The sequence below is a fragment of the Cygnus olor genome, chromosome 10 (assembly GCF_009769625.2).
Source record: "Cygnus olor isolate bCygOlo1 chromosome 10, bCygOlo1.pri.v2, whole genome shotgun sequence".
NCBI lineage: Eukaryota > Metazoa > Chordata > Aves > Anseriformes > Anatidae > Cygnus > Cygnus olor.
Genome location: NC_049178.1, coordinates 10,597,692 through 10,613,587, shown reverse-complemented (window position 1 = coordinate 10,613,587; position 15,896 = coordinate 10,597,692). Strand labels below are relative to the sequence as shown.

The 15,896-nt window shown below is 41.4% G+C and overlaps 1 protein-coding gene across 1 annotated transcript in view; it reads left to right on the top strand.

The window, feature by feature from the left end:
• The first annotated feature begins 2,039 nt into the window (after positions 1-2,039).
• Positions 2,040-15,896, top strand: part of EEFSEC (eukaryotic elongation factor, selenocysteine-tRNA specific) — a 123,878-nt gene continuing 110,021 nt past the window's right edge. Inside the window, exon 1 of the mRNA XM_040568841.1 lies at positions 2,040-2,371. Coding sequence (XP_040424775.1) covers positions 2,095-2,371 — 277 coding nt within the window. The 5' untranslated portion in view covers positions 2,040-2,094. The remainder of the gene's footprint in view (positions 2,372-15,896) is intronic.

Genomic DNA, 15,896 nt, shown 5'->3' with positions numbered 1-15,896 from the left:
CTTTTTTCACCTTTCCTTCTGAAGCTATCTAGTAATTAATGTTAAAAGAATTAAATGGTATGTAATATGCAGGGATATCTGTGTGGATTATGATATTGTAGGGCCTTTTCTTGTGGGAATAGAAGTATACTTTCCATTAACTTTGCAAGTATGTATCGATATAACAGATTGAGACATTCAGGGCAGTGAAATGCACATGAGCTATGAAGCTTTATGATTTCACAGGAAACTATTCAAAGCCTGGGAACTTGGTCTGAAAAGTGACATTATGCTTAATTCAGCTCCCATGACGGAGCTCCCATCAAGCTGAACTATTCTGCTAAAGAAACCTATTAACCAGGCTAGCTCAGTGCATTGGCAGTACTCCTTGTGAGTTTCTTTCTTTCCTTTAGGGAGATAGTTTTCTTTCAAATAGCACTGCATGCTAGGAATGTCTGCCTTTTTTTCTTTTTTTTTTTTTTTCCTGTGCCACTGACTCATTGACTCTGTCATCTTGACTTCTGCATTTTTGGCTAGGAGGGAGGGGTAATTTGTACCCAGATTTAAAGCTCTGTAAATCCTTTCATATTGGAAAGATATGAAGCAACCCTCTTTGTAAGAAAGCCTGGTGTTTAGAGTCAAAACCTAAAATAAATCCATGATGCTGAAAATAACCTCAGGCAAGTCATCTTGCCCTTCTGGCCCAATTTTATAATTAGTTTCTGAGCTGTGAATGCTAAATGCTATTAGCAATACATATTATTGCATAAGGTGAGCAAAAACTGTTCTAAAAAAAAATCTGTATAGTGCAGGTCTAGTCTATTTGGACACCTGTGTTTGGCCTATAACAGTTCCATTATTGTTTTCTTGGCTTGTAAACAGCTGTTATCATTTTAAATAGTATTTAGGACTACTTAGTAGTTGTTACTGAAAATGCAGAGCACATGTCTTAATGCTTGTGTTAAGTGTTGTGACCAGCATTTGGCCCTGCATGCCTCATGGGCTATCAATAAAGGGATATCAGTAAAGCCAGGTGACTTAAACTAGTGAAATGTGCTCCTGCCCTTATCCTATTACATGCTCCCAGGCCTCAGATGGTTGTCTACCTGGTTGGTGGTGGTTGGTTTTATTGGTTTGCTGGAGAGCTGTTCAGTATTGCTATTGATCTTGATTGTTCTTAATTCCTTCAACGTATGATTTTTAGGAAGTATCCTACGCAAAGTAGGTGTATTTGCAGGAGAAGGAATTATGTAAACCCAGAAATCAGTGAATAAAAGTAAAAAGAATGAATTATCTAAATATTTTTGTGTGTGTGTGTTAATTTGCAACGTCTGTCCAACTTCAAAACCAAATTTCAGCCCTGTACTTCCATCGGCACCCACATATCCTTGCAGGCAGGACAAAGGTGTGCTGTGACAGCGAGTGGGCCAAGCTGAGCGGCCCTACAGTGACTAAATAGCGTGGGCAAGACAGTGGGCAGGGACAATTAGGGAAATCCATTCCCGAGGCCTTCAGCAGGTGCTCATGGCTCCCTCTAGCTGTGGTTAGGCCTGGCCCTGACTAGCCCCAGGCCACCTGAAGAGAGGCCACCAGCTGTTTGGTGTATGAAGTTATTGGGTTTAATTGCTGCTCCTAGATAAGGAGGCACGGGAAGAGGTTGTGGGGTAGTTCTGTGTAGGGTGCCGTGAGGTGAGTTGGGGGCTTTTGTCAGGATTTGGGTGTTTTTTGTTGCTGTGAGGTGAGTTGGGGTTTTTTATTGGGACTTGGGTGGGTTTTGCCACTGTGGTTGTGACCCATTACAACGCATGTGGCTGCTTTGTTGCCTCTCTGGGCCGCCCTTTGGCGTATGTACCACAACCACGACGCCCTCGCTGCTCTTTTACACCACTTTTACTTCACGGCGGAGGAAGGCTCCCAGTCCACGCAGGGCAGACCCGCTCGGCGCCGGGAGGCGGCTGCGCCTCTCCCCGCTCCGTGCCCGCCTCAGCCACCGCGGGGCCGGGCCCGGCTCCGGCTGCGGCTCTGCCCGGGCCCGAGGCCGCGGAACGGCGGCGGCGGTGCCGGCGTTGCCGCAGGGGCGCTGTTGGGACGGACCCGGCCGGCTGCGGCGCCGCCATGGCCGCCGTGCCCCGCGTCCTCAACGTTAACGTGGGCGTCCTGGGCCACATCGATAGCGGCAAGACGGCGCTGGCCAGGGCGCTCAGCACCACCGGCTCCACCGCCGCCTTCGACCGGGCTCCGCAGAGCCGGGCGCGGGGCATCACGCTGGACCTGGGCTTCTCCTGCCTCCGCACCGCCCTGCCGCCGCAGCTCGGCCCGGGGCCCGGCGAGCTCCAGTTCACCCTGGTCGACTGCCCGGGGCACGCCTCCCTCATCCGCACCATCATCGGCGGTAAGGGGCAGCGGGGGCGGCCGCCCCTCCCCGGCCCGGTGCGGCGGGGCTCGGGCTCGGGTCGGGGCTGGCACAGGTTTGGTGGCCTTGTCACCAATCCCCGGGGCCCCTCCAGCACAAGCCCTGTACTCCGAGGAAGGCTGGCTGGAGAGGGGAGTGCTCCGGTGGTCTTGGCGCAGGCCTGCCCGGTTTGCTTGCAAGCCCTTGGAGAAAAGTTTTGTAGCATACAGACTCTGTGGTATGGAAGTGTAATATTAGCTTCGTTTCCCTCCCCGGTTGAAGCTGCCAGGTTGGTATCCCCTGTGCTGAGAGCTGTGGTGCACTTGGTGGGTGTGCTCGTGTGTCAGACCCTGGTGGTGCAGAGGCCGAGGGCTTCTCACGAAAATTGTATGGTTAGAAAGCATCAAGTGGGTTTTAGTCATCTTCCGTTTTAGTCCTCATTGAGAACACACGGAGATTTATCTGCCTTGCTTTAGAGGTTGTTTTAGGTTAGCTCACCTTGTTCTGTGAGGAATAGCACCTCCCACCTCTATCTCTTCCAGAAAGTTGAGAGGCTGTTGGTGCGTGACAGGGATTGTGGCTGCAGGCAATGCAAAGTAGTCCCAGGTTGATAACCTGAAGCTACAGGGGCTTCAGAAAATTCAGTTCCCGTGCATTTGCTGTGCTAGTGCCTCCTTAGTGTCTAGGAGGCGGTAGTTTTGTAATGCGATGTACGCGTCCTGGCAGCTACACTGAGGTTCAGGCCAAGTTACTCTTCACGATGTATGAGTTACCCCATTTTGAGCAGTCATAATACATGTAAGTGGTGTTAGCAGTAATAACATTGTACTGCTTGCATTTCTTTTGGGTAGAATAATAAATACTTCACTTCTTGATTTCTGCAGCGCTGTCAGTGTGCGCTCCATAGCTGGAAGAGAGGAGTGGCTGTGTGCCGAATCCCTGAAATCTGTGGTGTTTGAGTCTTTTGTACTTTACAGTCTGTTACTGGGCTTAAGTAATTGTAAGCACCTGATTATCTTCTGAAGAGCAAAGTTTATTTTGGCAAATGGTAGCTTTTCTTGGACGCGCTGGTAGAGTGACTTGTAGATAGACACTCCTTTCTTTAGGAAACAACTAAGCTGAGCGGGGTGAACTTTTTCTGAAGAGGACTCAGGAAGCCCTGGAAAAATAGCTTTTGTTATCACTCATTTTGGAGTGGTTATTTGATACGTAGACTTCTTATTGCTTCCTATTTATTGTTTTTTATGAAGAACTTTACAGCATTTAGTCACAGCTGTCTAAGTTGGTTGAATAAGTTAATCAAAAAACATTATTGATGGGCCGTGCTGGGAGAAGAAAGGATGTGGATTAGACTGGTTGAATGATAATTTTCTTTGCAGCAAGCATGATTCTGTACAGGTAGCAATTCATAAGCTTGTCAAACTTGCTTAGTTCCAATTATACCACATTACGTATTTTAATGAAAATATTTGATTCATATGACTTACTGCAATCCTATATATTAAACAGAATTGCAAAGAAAATGCAGTATTGTGTTAATACCGAGAGCTAGAAACTTCAGCTGCATGCTTGATAGCATACACATAAATCTTGATGTTTGATGCTTATTTGTTTTTACTACCAGGTTTAAAAAGTGAGACCTTGTTGTTAAAACCTGATCTATGCTGCTGGGACTATTCAGGGCACTCGCAGTTTTAGCATGTTTTGGTGAAACTGAAGTATATCATATGTAATAGGATACATCCTTCAGTATTTTGATATTGCCACCCTTTCCAGCTTTTCAGAAGTGGAAAGCCAGGCCTCCCAGATCACGGTACTTTAAAATTTAGATTTTCATCTTCTTCCTCAGCATAAGTGTTCAGGGTTTGCCATTCCAAGCATTTTCACTACAACTAAGAAGGCTACTGCTCTCTTTTAGATGCTATGATTGTCCTCTTATGTTTTCTGTTTCTAAGGCTGTTAAATAAAATATCAGAGCAAAATGTTCTATCTTCTGGTGTTAATTCTGCATGTCAGAGTTCCCACAGATCTTGAAAATACTGCTCTTCTGAAATTAAGTCCTGAGATTTCTGTAGCTTGAGTTAACCTACAGAAAAATGGGAGGTAGAGGGTCTGCAATAAAGGGAGCAGGATGTGAGGAGCTGGAAGGGGGATGAGAAGAGGGCAGCTTTCTCCTATGTATTATCCTCATCCGTGTGCAGCTTTTGCTGTTGGGGCTACAGGTGTGAAAATATGCTGCTGCATGCTCTTGTTTGAAGCTCTTTCTTTCATTGAAGGTTCTGTAAACTGGTTGGATCCCCTTTGAATGCCCCGTCATGGGGGGTTGCTGTCTGCTGTGGCTGGGTAGCAGTGGCTTTATTCAGTTTGCTAAATCTGCCACTGGGCAACTAGCTCAAGAGGCTCCTTCTCAGGAGCTTTTTACTGGCTTCACAAGAGCGACCAGCAGCGTGTCATACTCTACCCAGCATCTTTTCTGTGCTCCCAAAATGCTCTAAGGGTTAATTCCTCTCCTGTGTGAGGCTGATAAACCCACTTACAGATCAGCTGAAACTATTTACTGTTCTTTAACATATTTTTGAATCTGGCTAGTTCTTGAAGGGCATTTTTCATGGCTGAATGTAGTATTGCATTTTTGTCATGCTACGCTAGGTAGCACTTGACCTTGCAAATACTTTTCACAGTCACTCACAGGATGCTTATTTAGAGACAATACCTTAGGATTAAGTGAATGCAGAATATTTGAGCAGTAACCAAATGGAATGGAAAATGGAAGTCATATTTCATTCTCTGTGGCTGCATTTTTCTTACGAAGCTTGTCCTTGAAAAGAAAACCTATCGAATGCTAAATCAAGTATTTTGTTTTTTTCTAACCTGCATGCTAGGAATTGGAAATGTTGTGGACAGTTCCACCCAAGTTACTTTCTTAAAGTTTTATCTGGAAGGTGATAGTCAAGCCTGGAATGGAATAAGCGATGGGCACTTGACTTAGTACATAGTGTTTTTTTGCTTGTATTTAAACCATGCTGGTTTATTCTTCTACCACAGACTTTTGTGTGTCTGATGTCGCAAGGAGGTATTAAGTTACTTGGGATAGTTTCATGGTTTGGACTCTGCTGTGTACTTCATTTAGTTGCACTGTTCTTCTGAACAAAAGGAACAGAACTTTTGAAATTAGTATAAAATACTAGGGAAAAGACTTCCCTTGCTGTAGCAGGAGGTAGTCTTCCAGATAACGAGCAGTACAACAAGTGCTGTTTGTATTTATGGCTGTTTGTAGTCAAATTGCTAAACAGAAAACAAACCTGAATAACTGAATTTTAATGGTCAATTCCTTAGCTTGTCGCAAGCAGCAAGAGGCACTTGTATCAGCCGTGCTTGCCTTTTGCACTGAACGAATGACTGCAAAGTGTAACGCTGTTTTCCTCCATTGCTAGGGAGAGTTAAGAGGTGTCTTGTCAAAATTTCACGCTCACTGAGGTGAAGTAGTCTCTGTCAGTGCTGTGTTTTTTTTTTTAACTTCCATTCTTGTGTTAGATCTCGGCTCTCCAGTCTTCGGCAAAACCGATGTTAACCAAACCGAAGTAAAACAAGACTTGCTTTTAGGTTTGTGTGTCACAGACCTGTGCATCCAGAACGGTGTCTCAGATGAGTTCAGCAGCAGGGGATGCCCGCAGAGAGGTTGTACGAGTTAATCTTCCAGAAGAAATTCAATCCCCATATTTCATTTTAGGACCAGTTTGCGTAGCAAAGTAGTCTAACCAGTAGCAGATTTTTTACTTGCTGATGGTTAATTTCATGCCCTACAAAGGGTCAGCACACTAATACAGAAGAACATGATTACCTCACCCGAGCTTTCCCCACACACATGCACTGAGGGGATCCTGCGGGGTTTGTTTTAGGTGAGCTGTTGTCAGATGCGTTCTGTTCAGCTCTGAGATGGGTTCTCAAAAGAACTCCTACAGAAGAAAGTTATCTTTTTTTTACCCCGTGAAGTTCAAAGGACGGAGTAGCCTTATAGGGTTTTAATTGGAAAGCTACTGCTTGACCCTGGTTGTCTAAACCTGTGGGGGAATTCTGGCGAACTTGTAGTTTTGTAATCCTCGTGCCTTGCTGAACCTTTGACCTCGTTACTTTATAACCAGAGCTTCATTGTCACCATTTGTCCCTGCAGTTCCTTTCAAAGAAAACTGCCTTGCAAGTGTCTGTTTCCACTTTGCTGCTGTGTTCCGTTAAGGAAGGGTATTAATTCATACCTGATACATCGGAGGGGCCAAGACTTTTGAACTTGCACAAGAGCTTGGGGAGGGGGAAATGAGCATAGCGAAAGCATGTCTTGCTGATGCAAATGAGTACAATGAAAACAGTCTTGGGAGATCAAGGGGAATGTGGGCTTGCTACCAGCATCCAAAGGCGGTCAGATGCAGATTATTTGTAAGATTAACAGAGCGCCAAAAGAAGGTACTTTTATCGCAGACTTGTTGTTTTGATGAAGTTGTTGTAAGCTTTTAAGAGGATTTGTAAACTCAGGGTTACCTTTACATTACCGTCAAGAAAATATGCTGCCATCAGTGCCAACTTTTGCTTGTTGACACCTTTGTGAAGATACAACCGTTCTTGTTGTGTTTTTTTTTTTTTTTTTTTCATCCCAGGTGAGAGAGAGTTCTGTGTATGGTTTTAGAGTGGTATATACATCTTACATTATATGTATGGGTTACTGTGAATTTTCATGGAGGCTTCTTGATGTTGGTTGTTGAGGGGAAGCCTGTTTTCTGGAGGACAGAGAGCTTTGTGGTGGTCAGCAGCTACTCATCTGGTCAGGAAGGTCACTGGAGGGATTTGAGGACTTGCCTGTCAGCCTGAAGTGAGAATAACATAACAAGCAACCTCGTTTTGTTGAAAATATTAAAGTACGAGTCCCATGTAATGTAGCTTTTCTTCTTGAGGTTTGATGCGGTGGAAATGGTCACGAGTCAAGAGTTCACCATTTCTAGCTAGCACTCTCTAAACCCTAGTAAACTTGTTGGGTTCACGGTCCTTCTAAATTGCTGACATTGCTTTGTGTTAAAAATGCAAATAAACTTTATTTCTGTGAATGAAAAGCCTTTCTCTTGAAATTGAGTGCTGTTTTTTAATTCACTTCGAGGAATTTGGTTGGAGCCTGCTACTTGTCAGACAAATTAAAGGACTATTTTTATTGAAATTCTTAAATTAAAACCCTTTTTTTCTATTAAGTAACTATATCTAAAGAAGAGGCAGCTGGTATAAAAACAGCAATGCTCTAAAAAGCCCTCTCCTCAACCCCCTGAAATGCAGCTGTGTCTACAGGCTATTTCGGCGCACAAGAGGGCAGTGTTTGCTTGCGATGTAGGATCTTAATGATAAGTATGTAGGGTAACAGGTCAGCATGGATGGGGTGACCTTACTTGGAAATGAAACAAAATCAAGTAGAAGATTTAGAACTCAACTGGTGCTTAACTTTCTCCTTCCTAAAGAAAACGACCCCTGTCTTTTAAGGAAGGTTAGTCTTACTTCATTTACAATTTGAATAGCGTTTTTATACCTTAAGCAGTAAAAATGCATAGGGTGTCGTCTTCTATATTTCATGACAGGCAGGTAACCCAGATGAGATGGAACAACTGGTTTTCATTGAAGTTGCATGTGAGGGGGATGACACTTCATCCACATAAAGGGCCAGTCTTTTTTATTTTACAACTATGGAAGATTAGCTAATTTAACCTGTAAAGCAATTGGAAAGGTGGGAACCATGAAACTTAGTATGCAACTCCTTTATTTTCTTCCCTGTTTTCCCATGTCATTTAACCCTGTAAAAAGCAAGGTAGTTGTATTAAATCTATTCTGAATTGTTTCTGTGCTGTAGAGGGCTGCTTGTATATTAGGAGTAGAATGAAACTTGTTTTTAGGTGTGTGCACCAGATACTTTAAAACAGGATGGTGGTCTTTGTGGAATTTTAATCTACCTGTATTATAACCTGAATTGTTCTATCCTTCCATTACTTTTCCCTTCCTTCTTGTTTTTGTGCATATTAATGCTTTTTTGAGTGCAGTAACAGTGAGGCTAGTTTACTTGCCGGTTATGACTTCTATTTTATGTTCTTCTCTGCTTTTTTGACTTGAAGCTGACTTCCACGTTAGTTGCACAGGTTCAATGTGCTCCTAAAGTACACATCAACTGTTCAGTAATATCAGAGGGAAAATCAGGAAGAGCCTTCCTTTTTGGTCTATGGGCTTAAAAGAAAGCCATCATCTTCTGATCTCAAAAGTTATATTCAATAATTGCCTCCTCTTTTACTCTCTTTAGAGTTCTGTCATGTTTCATGTAGTGTTTCTAGGATTTAGCTTTTTAAAAAGAGCATATTGTCTGAAGATGTGATCTATAATTTAATTCTCCATCTTAAATGTAGACTGTAAATGAGTGGCTTTATTGAACCATGTTTGAATGTTAAATTCTCTTGCTAATATGGGATAATTTTTCTGCAAAGCGTGTGAATGGTTGTGTGTGCATACTTACATACAACAAAATTGTGCTAATTCACACTTCATTCTTTGACACAAAAACTTGACAGCTTCTCAGGAAAACATAATAACCAAGCGCTGTAATGGTGCTGAGTAAGTCTGTTTGATCGCTCTCCCTATTGATGTAAAAACAGAATTTCTTTGTTCCATCATACTGTGTGCTAGCATTCATCAAATAACTGCATGCCTTTTCATTTCACTTTTGCGTCATGTTTCTTCTTGCTTGAGATTTTGTAAGCTCTCTGGGAGAGTGGTCGAGCTTTATTAATCTTTTTTTAGGAGTTTTTAAATATCAGCTAATCTGAAGTCTTAGAATAGATTTTACTCAGGTATTTATAACATTGTAAAATATGAAGCACCCTTATAATTTAGTTTGACAACAGTAATTTTTAAAGCCTGTTTTTTAAAGTAGTATTTTTACTGATGATGGATCTGTTTGCTTGCTAAATAGTCCAATTTAGCAATTCACAGTGGTCTACTTACTAAAGCAGTTTGATTAGGTTCTACTGTATTTGTTCTACAGCTTGCTTTAGAAGCTGTCTTCAATTACTAGATGCTAGATACAAGTTGAATGATATATTGCTTATGTATAGAACCCACTTTTAATAACTAGTTCAGCTTGATGGAGCCATGAACTTTGCTTCCTTAATAGGTCTGGGGGTTTTGTGTGTTTTTTACTAGTAATAATAGTGTATGTTCTTGGATGGCTGTAGTAGCGTTCTTCAAAGCCCTTAGAAAAACAAAATGCAGATGGAAAAATCTAGGGTACGATGCTAAAGCAGACGTGCAGCAGATCTTCCAGCTAAGAAAGCAAGCCACATCTGCACATTGTCATTGTTAACGTCCGTAAGTGGAATAAATAGTTGTTCCTGCGGTGTGGCAGTTAGTTGTTTTCTGTCTGGGAACCCTAAGGTTGGCCTGGCAAGCAGAAGAGCAAGGACAGATGTTCAGTGGTGGTGATTTCCAGCTGGATTCTTGAACGCGTTGTGTTCTGTGGGTCACTGCTCATAACAGAGCAAAACTGAGCGAGAGCTCCAGCAAAGACTCGAACAGCTTGTACGATAGCTATGATTGCAAAGATACTGTGCATTCTGTGAGAACATATTCCCAGTGCTATCTGTAAAATTCAGATTAAATAGCCATTCTGAAGTGCTTCTTTTAAACTGTTTGCTTCCAAAAGCATTGCAGGCTAAGTAAATACCAATAATTCTTATTTCCCATCTCCTTATCAGTTATTCTACCAAAATGTTCTTGCACAGCCTATCTAATCACTTCCAAGTGAACATGAAATGGTTAGTGTTGGCTTCCAATTTGAATTACGATCTCTGTTTCAAACTTAAGCTGATTAATTTTACATTAGATCGTAATTATCAGCTTTACCAGCACTAGGGGTGGTTGCAGCCAGACTCCATATATGAGGAATATGACAGTGGAACAAGTTGGTAAGTAGTGGAAGAAAAGGAAATAAGAGAGTTTAAACAAAAATGAGCTAGTTGTGTTCAGCAGCACTGCAAGGGTAAAGGATGACATGGGAGAGTTGAAATTTTTTTTTAGTCCAAGTTTGGGTTTAGAGATTTATAGAATTTGACCTAGGTGAGAAACCAGGCCTCTCACCCCAGCCTGGAGAGAAGAGATGATTCATTGGGACTTAATGTTTTGTTTGCTTAAAAACTTCTTATTTCCTTTCAATTCTTGCCATAAAAGGATCATGAATGTTGTTTTGTTGACTGTAGACCTGCTTTTTCTGCAGTCCCAGAAAAGTGAATTTAATCCAATCCCCTGTAGCGTTTTTTTGTCTTCTGTGCCAAAGTTTTCCTTTGTTTTGTGTCGTCTTTGGGATGCAACATGTGGTTGGCACGTAGCAGTAGTTGGTGCTCTCAGATCTTGGGCACTCTTCTTCATTGTGGAACTTCACCTCAATTTGTTGTACAAAGTTTCAACTGTCTTTTATTTCCATTAAATGTATCGTAGAGCAGGTGGGCATATTTTAGAGATGTTGCCTGCATCTGTAAAATTTGAAATGGTCTTTGAGAACCTGTTGGCTAAGGAAAGCTATAGAAATACTAGAGAACTGTTGATGGTACTGTCCAATTATATTAACCAGGGTAGGCAAGGGAAAAAGTCTTTTGTTGCAGGCGTTTATTCATACTTAAACCTACTTTGGTTATATTAAACACTTCCCTTCCAGCAGTATTGCTTTGGAGAAGAAAGTTTCCAAAGTATACAAAAGCTGCATTTGGAGAAAGAAACAAAATTATTGTATTTTCTCTTTTTTGGGATCAAGAGGGGGAGGGAAAATGGTTTCCTTGTATTTAACCGTGCCGTTGGATGGAAGACAAAGCTCAGTCTCTCTTGCTGACTAATGTCATCATCGAGGCATTTTTTTCTCCCACGGAGCAATTTTGTCTCCATTGAGACCCCCACAGCCATTGGCAAGACCGTGGCCCGAGATTAAATCTCATGCTTGGGTGAAATTCTAATGACTGTAATTGTTTCCTCTTTTCAAGTCTGTGGTCCCTTCATCAAAGAGTGGTGCGGAAATTATGCATTTATGTTGTAAAAGGGGAGGTCATGATTACCTGAACCTGTGGTTGACTTTGGGGGATTCTGTGTCGTGTTCTGGCAGTGGTTATCCACGCTGACATTCCAGTATGCGAAATGATTTAAAGCGTGGCTTAGACTACGCGTGTAAATGAACGGGGGCAGGTCTCAGCCCTCCCTGGGTTTGGGATGCTCTTGTTTGCTGCCATGTACTATCGGCGGGTTGTAACCACTCCGTCGGCAGTGGTGGCAGCTCTGGTGTCTTCGTTTATCTCAACAGGAGTGAAGGAAAAGCAGTCAGTGTGGCTTGGGGGAGCTTTCTGCACCTGATCCGCTGCAATTCCCAGCATATTGTAGCCATGAAATTGTGCAGGGCCTGTCTCCCCCAAACAGGAGGGCTCAGAACTTACCAGCTGGGTGGGTCACTGTTAACCCTTGTGCTTTGGCAGTTAGTGATGGCGTCTGAACCCTTCAGCTTCTGAAGGGGTTGCACCAGCGTGGTAGGGCTGCGCGTGGAGGCTCAGCAGGTGAACGCGGGGGAGTGGGGATCATTCCGTGCAGTTTTATAGAGGTGGCTTCCTCAATCCTACAGGACTGGAATACGCACACGTCCGTGTCACAGTACGATGGAAGGGTTCAGAGAAGTGTTTGTGTTGTCTGACCTTACCATGCAGTTCTACGTGTATGCAATTTTGGAACCAGAGCATCCTCGAGCTTCTCTGGAGACTTATGGAAAAAAAATTCCTATACTGTGCATTAACCACAAACTTTGGAGTTTGCACTTAAATAGTTTATGAAGCAGCCTTTAAAGTTTTTAGAATAACTGACCAAGAGATACTTTGTTAGAGAATAAAGAAAATAGTTCAAATGCCATTTAATTTTTTCTAGGCTGCTCTCAGAGACTAAAGAAACCCCGAAACATAAAGTCACTTTAAAAAGCATTCAGCATCAGAATATCTTCCTGATCTCAGTGAGATGAGTATTCAAAAACGCAACGATAAATCCCACGTGCCACCAGTGCTGGTCACCTAAGTGACCAGCTTCAGGCACATGACATCGAAACTTTGGCCTGTGTCTGGCGATACAAGTAAAAAAAAAAAAAAAAAAGCTTATCACCTTTTCTCTCTCTCATATATATTAAAAAAACTCCTTAATGCCTGAAAAAAAATTTTAGCCCAAATGGTGTGTAAATGCACATATGTATACACATAAAAAGCATTAAAAAAATGAAGTTTTGCTGATCACGTTTGTCCTTGAATATGGCATACTTGATATTTCTAAATATTTAAAAGCCATGAATTAGGCATCCCTAAAGAAATTTAGTTCTTTTGGTTTGCTTACTTTCTAAATTTTTCACCTTATGCTGAGGGACCACCATTGCTTACCCTGAGTGGGCTTTTCACCTACAGCTGAGATCCGCCCATGTTTTCAGTCCTGCCGATGAAGTTACGATGATCGGTGATGTTTACCCATGTATCTTATTGAGCTTGCCCTTTAGTCTGTGCTGTGTATTAGGATATCCAGTAGTGCTATATTCTGTCCAAAGCTTTTTTTTTTTTAACTGGAATCTCTTGTGGAAGAGATTCCCTTGTCTGTTTGGGGTGCTGTGTGTTACATCTAGGGGCAATGCAAAAAATGCATTTTGATTAAACTGACCTATACCAAACTTTGCATAGAGAAAGAGGAGATGAAGGGCAGGAAAGACTTTTGAACTGAAACATATATATTGGTTGGTGGCTGCAAGTCCAGGTTTCATCTTCAGATGCATGTTTTTGTTACCAAACTGTATTCACTAGCAAGTATTTCTTTATTTTCTAAATGTTTTTAAGTTTTATCTGCTGTATGAAGGACTTGATTATTCTCGTAATAGCCAGCACTGAGTTGAGGTGTTGATGGCTTCTTCATTTGTTGTTACTTAAAAGCCAAACAAAGCAAATGTGAAGATAGGTTTAACTTTTATTTCTAAACATAAGCGCTGTTGTCCTTTTCCTAACCTACCCGTGCACCAAGAAACTAGCATGTTTATATTAAAAGAATGGTTTTTAGAAATATATTCAAATTGATGCAGTGGTTGAATGTGAGCTTAATTAACGTGCTCACTTCTTTTCCCTTTGAATTTTAAAGTTTTTTTATATTTGTCCTTTTTAAAAGGACTGTAGACCTTAGCTAGGAAAACTGTAGAGCATGTTTAAAGTGATGTCAGGTGTATGGAATTTTTTTCCTGTTTTCTTGCATATAATTGAGTCAATCCGAGGTAAATACAGAACTGACTAATGTGAAATTTAAATTAGTTGATGGTATCCTTTCAAAGCCTGCACGTACTGTTTTAAGCCTTCTTGCAATAGCGTATGGGCTCATATAAGAACAGTTGGAACAAAAAGGGCTATGGGAATGTTTGAGGTTAAGCTGTATATTTATTCTAGCAGTGTATAATAGTATTTCAGCAGCATTTTTGCTTTGTACTGGAGAGCTAACAACTTTGTAGCATCTGAAATGCAGCAATTTTTAGTGTTTATTGGACTCTGAAAACTTCCAGGAAACCGAACTGAAATCATCATAATCTCAAGATGCACGCGGTTTGGGGACAGCAGTATTCTGTTTGTGCTGCTGTGCTTTCTGTGAAAGACTTATATTTTTGTCCCAGTCTATGCAAGCTCCCCTCGATGTGTTGTCTGTTCAGAAGTGGGTTAAATATGTTCCGTGAGGGAGAAATGTGGGTTTCTGTTAAGAGAATGCTGAAGCAGGGTCAGATATTTTCCCCCTTCCACCCATTTTATTTAGGGGTCAGATGCATAGTACAGCATAGACACGGCAAAAGTAGCCAAGATCAGCTCAGCTGAAGTACTGCGTTTATGCGAACTTGTCGTAAGAAGCAGAGCACTGTGTAGCACCAGTCACGACTGAAATGCAGGATGCTTGAGCCGTAGTCTAAAGGTGGCAAACATGACTTTGTACGAGGTCAGCAAAACAGCCCATCACACTAGTTTTCCAAAATTACGTATATTCTTGTCTGCTGCTAAGTGGTAACGATTGTTACAAAATATTCTAAATGCCTGAGTTGTGCTATCTCTACTTCTGTTAGTTCTGAGGAGCCAAAAAAAATCAGGTTTTAGTCACCAAGGTTGTACTCTTTCTTGTGCTTTCAGCATTTCATTAAGCAGTGATTAGTACTCTTTAATTATGCATTACTTTATCTTAGTGATGCATTGTTGGTTTATTGAATCTGGCTGATGCCTGGCAATTCCAGCAGATTTTTTTCTCGCTGTGCAAGAACATCTAAGTAAGCAGTAGAGGTGTTTATAGCCTAGGCTCTGTTTTTAATGATAATGTTACCTGTTTTTTTGAAGGAAAGTGGAAAACATGAGATTTCTTTTTTCCCTTTTCCCCATCTGAGAGAGGCTAATAAACCATGTAGCGGGCTGATCTTGAAGCTTGTAGTTGGAATGGATTTTTCTTTTATGTTTATGAGCTGGGCACTTCCACGCGATAATAAAAAAAAAAAAAATAAAAAATTAAAAAAATTAAATGGTGCTGGAGGAGAGAGGAAGGTGAATGTAGTGGACAATAGTTGAAAAGCAATTTCTTTATACTAATGTCCTTTCCTATAAGAGGAAGAAATGAGAAAAGGATCTCAATACTGTTAAAAGCTGGCCTTGTTTGTTTTTGTCATGACTTGGATAAGAAATTTAGGTGGGCGCTGGTGGGCTGTCAGGTAGAATGGTTTTTGATAGGGGATAGGGTTGCTGATATCCCACTCTTACTATACTTATATTTGTTTTATGTTGTCTGTATGTTTAAAAATTATTACATATTCAGTTTGCTTCCAGGTTTAACAGCATACAAGCCTGAGTTTTAGTTCAGCAATGCTACTGAAAAGAAGTAGGCTTCTTCGCCTGCCCAGTGCTGCTGCAGGGAGAACAGATTGTTGCTGCTATCTCTCGGTACTGAAAATTTCAAAGCTTTCATTTTGCTGGTAAAATCCCTTCCCACAATGTGTGTACTCCAAGATGTCGTGGTTTATTTTTTTTCTTGGACAAACGGAACTTTAACTCTTCAGTAAAGAGCAAATCTTCTTGTTGTATATTTAACTCCTATTTTTTTTCTAAGCTATGGAGAACATTGCTTGTTTAAAACATGGTGACTACCAAATGAGCAAATATTTTTATTTTTTTTCCAACTTGTGTCTGACAGTTTGTTTCCCCCATAAAGTGCATCTTGCTTAACAAGTATACTAGCGTTACTTTATTAAGGGAGAAAAAAATGTAAATACCTATTTGTGATGCTTATCTAAATTTTAATTCCACGTGAACCAGTCATTAAAAACAATTTCATTTTCTTTACCTAGATCACTTCTTTTCCTCTTCATACACTATTTCAACTTTGTTTTTACAATATAGCAAGGTAATTTTTCCTCAGAAGTAGACAAAATGTGGCATTTAAAATACAATGA